This window comes from Mesitornis unicolor, unplaced genomic scaffold (assembly GCF_000695765.1).
Source record: "Mesitornis unicolor isolate BGI_N332 unplaced genomic scaffold, ASM69576v1 scaffold17514, whole genome shotgun sequence".
Lineage (NCBI taxonomy): Eukaryota > Metazoa > Chordata > Aves > Mesitornithiformes > Mesitornithidae > Mesitornis > Mesitornis unicolor.
This window is the reverse complement of record NW_010180939.1, coordinates 803-6,529: the sequence shown is the minus strand read 5'-3', so window position 1 is coordinate 6,529 and position 5,727 is coordinate 803. Positions and strand designations below refer to the sequence as shown.

At 38.5% G+C, this 5,727-nt stretch overlaps 1 protein-coding gene across 1 annotated transcript; it reads left to right on the top strand.

The window, feature by feature from the left end:
• Nucleotides 1-59: 59 nt before the first annotated feature.
• On the top strand, nucleotides 60-5,049 carry EXOSC3 (exosome component 3). Its single transcript, XM_010183257.1, has 3 exons — nucleotides 60-206; nucleotides 3,190-3,341; nucleotides 4,770-5,049. Exons 1-3 carry the CDS (start codon nucleotides 96-98, stop codon nucleotides 4,969-4,971), a joined length of 465 nt encoding a protein of 154 aa, XP_010181559.1. The 5' UTR covers nucleotides 60-95; the 3' UTR covers nucleotides 4,972-5,049.
• Nucleotides 5,050-5,727: the final 678 nt, after the last annotated feature.

The window sequence follows — 5,727 nt, the reverse complement described above, 5'->3', positions numbered from 1 at the left end:
AGCCTCTGTCTTGTCCGCTCTGGCCTGACCAGTTTGTTTGCCATCCCCGTTTGCAGTATGTTCCCGTCAAGGGCGACTACGTAATAGGAATAGTGATGGCCAAAGCGGGGGACGTGTTTAAGCTGGATGTCGGTGGGAGCGAGCAGGCGTCTCTGTCCTACTTGGCCTTTGAAGGCGCCACGAAGAGGAACAGGCCAAATGTGCAGGTAATGAGCTGCTTTGCTGGTGGTAACGCTTTAGCGATGTTGTTTGGGTGCTTTGGTTAAGTTTCAGTAGTTCTTACTGTTGTGGTTTATACAGTTGCTAAATCACTTGATTCCTTCTCTGCATCTGAGGAAGGGGAGTTGGGTAAAGGAAAGGAGATTTGTGGGTTGAAATAGGTATAGATATAATAAAATATTAATAGTGAAACATAATAACAGTTATAAAGTACACAGTTATACTTGGCCAATATCATGGGGGAGTAGGCCTCAGAGATAGGACAGTAAACAAGTCCCTCTTGAGATGTCAGCAGCGGAGGAAGAAGGGATGAGGAGGGCTATCCCCAGGAAACTCACTGGTTTATAGTGAATGTGATGTTTATGGTATGGAGTAGTACTAACTGGTCAGCCTGGGGTCAACTCCCTTGGATTTCAGCTCTGCTCCCTCCAGCCTCTGCACCTATTTATCTCAAGACCTTAAGCATCACACACCAGCATCAGCTGAAACCTGTGACAAAGTCTTATCCTTTTGTAGTCCTTACAAAATCAGAGTTTTCCTCAACAGAAACCTGACTCTAAAATTCTGTCTCAGTAAACTAGGACACTTACACATGTCTTAAAAAAATACTTCTAGTAAAAGGAGGAGTGCAGGTTTACTTGCAATGATTTCACCTTAGCCTTCCTTGGAGGTTTTTGGACAATTAGGCTACAGGCTTTCTTAAAGAAAACGTGTAACTAGTGTGCCTTAGTATCTGTCACATGGCAGGCTTTTGTACTCCTTACATTTTAACTTTCCTTTAATACTGCTACCAGTAGTTGCAGTTCATGACCAATGTGCATCCAAGGTAGCACTCTAAAGTTAAGGTTTTAAAACAAGCTTTTACACCATCTGATACTGGTATAGAATCATAGACTGGTTTGAGTTTTGGAAGGGAGTGGGCATCCACAACTTCTCTGGGCAACCTGTGCCAGTATCTCACCACCCTCACAGTAAAGAATTTCTTCCTAACATCTAGTCTAAATCTACCCTCTTCCAGTTTAAAACCACCTCCCCTCGTTCTATCGCTGCCTGCCCTTGTAAAAAAATCCCTCCCCAGCTTTCCTGTAGAACCCGTTCAGAACTGGACAACTGCAATAAGGTCTCCCTGGAACCTTCCCTTCTCCAGGCTGAACAGCCTCAGCTCTCTGTAGATCCTTGTAGGGGAGTGTCGTGGTTTAGGGCTGGGCTGGCCACTAAATCCTGGACAGATGCTCTCTATTAACCCCTCTCCTCTCAGAAGGGAAGAGAAAAGAGAATAAGAGAGAGAGACTTTACAGGTTGGTAAATAAAACTAACAGATTTAATAATACAGTAATACTACAGGATAATAATGTAAATTGGAAAATAATGAAATATATACAGATATGTACAAATATATATACAAAACCAATGTAAAATCCTCTCCCGACTCTCCTCCAATGACGGTAACGTCCCCAGAGGTTCTGCAGAGCAGGGCACTGTAAAAGTCCCAGTCTGGACTCAGCAGCAGGTGGGAGCAGGATGCAGGAACACACAAATCAGATCAGAGGCAGACGAATGAACAGAGTTCTGCTCGGACTTCGGCCATTGCAGGATCGAGACAGAAGAAGGGTTGGAGATGGAAGAGTCAAGACCCTCGTGATCCCTCAGCTTTATACAGAGTATGACGTATGTGGAATGTAATACCTACTTGGTCAGTTTTGGGTCTGCTTCCCCCCCATAGGCGCAGACACGGCACCCATGAGACAGTGGCCTTGAACATTATCACTTCTACCAACAGTGTCTGGAAAAACATGCTGCTAGTTTCAGCAAGTTCAGCCACTTAAAAGAGACTGAGCTGAAAAGTAAAATTACTAAATAGAAAATTAGTTCTATTTAGCTCAGACCAGGACAGGGAGGTGCTCCAGCCCTCTGATCATCTTCCTGGCCCTCTGGACCTGCTTCAGCAGCTCGATGTCCTTCTTATGTTGGGGACCCCAGACTTGGATGCAGCACTCCAGGTGGGGTCTCACTAGAGCAGAGTAGAGGGGCAGAATCACTTCCCTTGACCTGCTGGCCACAATACTTTTAGAGTCTGTAGTCTATGTAAAATACATTGTCTATAGTGTCACAAAAAGCATGGTAATGGAGTACAGGGAGTCGTTATTCACCTGCTCTCCAACACAATAAAGAGAAAGCTTCAAATGAAACTAGCAGATGTCTGGTAGGGAAAAAAAAGAAACAAAAAAAACCTAAAAAAACCACACAAAAACCAACCAAACATAAAAACAACAACAGAGGAAACTTCTTTGCATAACATGCTTCACCTGTCACACCATTTCTAACTTATGCCTTCAATATAAAACCACTTTTAGATGTCAAATTTCCACCAACATTAGCTCAGGCAAAAAAAGCAGTGCATCTTTAGTGAAGGAAGGAAGAAGGCACAGAACTAGGGTAGAAAATGTTGTTTTTAAGAAAAAAAGTTGTATAAAAGAGTTGTGTGGCACGTGCGTGTCATAGCTTCTGTATTCAACTGAGATACCATCACCAGAATGTAAAAATGGCCAGGAAAGAAAAACAAAGTAAGTTAGTATGATTTGTTGTTGTTGCTGTTGTTCTTCTGATAAATGATTACAAGAGCAGGTTGCTTAGACTTCTAATACCCTTAAAGTCTGAAGAAAGAGGAATTAATGTTTGGAATTTTTTTTAAAAAAGGAATACTCCATGAAACAAAATTCTGTACTTTCTTGTATCTTTCTTGAATCTTTCAAATTACAGTAGTGATACAAGGTAATTGTTTCTAGAGGATGTTTCCTTTAGTAGAAGAAGAGAAAATGAAAATTCCTATTATACCAGTATTTTTCTATCACCGATATTCAAAAAGTGTTTTGTGGCCTCATGGGAGGACCTTTATGAACTGAGTATTTCTTACACATGTGCAATATGATCTTCTTTAATCATTCTGCTTTTTGGCACTGCTTTGTTTAGGTGGGAGATCTTATTTATGGTCAGTTCCTTGTAGCAAATAAAGACATGGAACCAGAGATGGTGTGTATAGACAGCAGTGGAAGATCAAGTGGAATGGGAATAATTGGACAAGATGGCTTCCTCTTTAAAGTTTCCTTAGGTCTAATAAGAAAGTAAGTACTTAAAGAAAGTAAGTAGTCACTTTAAAGTGCAATATAGTGGGTAGGATTTCCACAACTATTTCTTCTCAGCAGCGTGGACAATTTGGCAATCAGAGTGCATAATTTTAGTTTTTACTGAATAGAGTATGGATATTGACCTAGAAGGAGCCTGTATTTTCTGCCTTAAGAGATTTAGATGCTCTTCTATATGATGTTGCATGGCCTGTTTATAAAAAGTGATGTGGTTGCCAAGGCAGTATGGAAAACAGAACCATATATTTGGGGAAATCAAACATTCAGGCTGGGGTTTCAGGTATGCACCTGCTACCTTAAAGCTTAAAAACTGGAAATGCGTACTGTCCTTTCTCTGCTTAATGGGATAGTGGAGGATGTGAATTTGGCTGACAGCTGATTCAAGGGGTCTTTCCACATCAATACACATTATTTTCTGACTTCCCAAGAAAAACAAATTGCACTGAAACAAGGATATAGATTTTTAAAAGTGGGATTTTCATATAAAACTGACATGTTAATCCAGGAACTGTTTCATAAATTTTCAAATGTATTGTGAAATTTGAAGTTACTTATGCTGGTGTGAACATAAGATTTTTTTGACTATCAAAGAATACTAGATTATATGGATAAATGATAGTCAAGCTTTGTTGCCTTTGGATGGGGGTGGTTTTGGTTTTGTTGTTTGCAAAAACAATCTGGAGATGCAGAGCAGCTATTTCATACGTGGGGTTTTTAAGTAGTGATTTGTCTGGTTTACATGTCCCATCAGAAGTCAGTGTGAACTGATAGAAATATTTTTGCAGCCATTCTGCTTGTTTTCCAAATTGTGTCTGTGTGTAAGTAAAGAAGTAACAGTATATTACAAATAAACTGCTAAATCCTGATATGTTTGTTCCTTCTCTGAGAAAGCTTGTCGAAGCTTGATTTAATCCTAGATTTATTACAATATTCTTGACTCTTTTCCATATGCTGTCACCTAATAAAAACAAAATAAGCTATGTTTGCTGCTGTTAATAGAAGGAGAAGGGAAGTCATGCTTTCAAAGACACATCTTTAACTATGATGTCAAATTTATAAATAGCAGCACTTAAAATACCACTTTGTCAGTGTAGTTTTGGAATTTATTATATCATAGAATTGTTATAAAAGTATCAACTTAAATTTGTCAGGTATTACTTGTGAATCTAATTAGAAAAAACCAACTACATTCACAAGTGCTGTATTTTTTTAGGTGGATATGAGAGGACAGTTGAAGATCTGATCCTATATTGCTACTTTGGATGCATATGCAACTTGATCATCTTACCTCTTGGTGTTGCTTTAATAACTCCCATAACACCAATACTGTGGTTTAGTTACTGATAATAATGTATCTATCAGTTGTGAGCACTTCTTCTGATTTTGTTTTTTAAATCTTGCTTACAGACTCTTGGCTCCCAAATGCGAAATAATTCAGGAGTTGTCACAATTGTACCCGTTTGAGCTGGTGCTGGGAATGAATGGAAGAATATGGGTAAAAGCAAAAACAGTTCAACAAACTTTAATTATAGTAAATATTTTGGAAGCCTGCGAGTATATGACTGCAGAACAGAGAAAACAAACACTTGCCAAATTGTCAGGGAATTGACAGGAGAAAACTTTGAAGATTGTTTGAGAAGACTGTAGCGTGTTTTGGTTGGTTTTGTATCCAGATTTATATTAAAAGCTATTTTTTTAAATGAAGTGCTAGACTTTTGCTGTTCTTCAGTTCCCTTCTTTATCCACTCAGCTTGTTTTGTCTTGCTTAGGAACTTTGTTTTCATTCACTTTGTGATTATGAAACGCTGTTTATGTATTTTCTGACTGACGTGCAGACAGTCTTTAATTTGAGTTTTGAAGTGTAATTACTTAAGCCTTCTGTAAAAAAACAAAAACAAACCCAAAACTGGTCAGTTTGTATACTGCATATATTTGGGGTTTTAGTCATTATTAATATTAAAACTTCAAACAAAACATGCTTACTTGGGGTTACAGAAAGTATACTGCAGGTTATGATTCATTCTGTTCAGGTGCTCTATACAGTGACAAGAAGTGATTATTTAGTTTTATATTTTACAAAATTGGGAATAGAAGTGGAGGTGAATACCAGAAAATAATTGCAGGGTGTAGCATAAAATAATCATAGGGTTGTTAAGGCAAAAATTATCAGATAAGACCCAACATATGGTCTCAGTGACCTTACCATTTTTGCTAAAAGATAACCTGGCTAGTAGTATGAAGGAAATAATAACTTCACTATGAACAGGAAGCTTGATGGCTCATGGAGGTAAAAAATATACTTAACAGCAATGCTCTTTGAAGTCACTTGCAACTTTTTCATAAATGCTTTTTAACTAGAAATTAG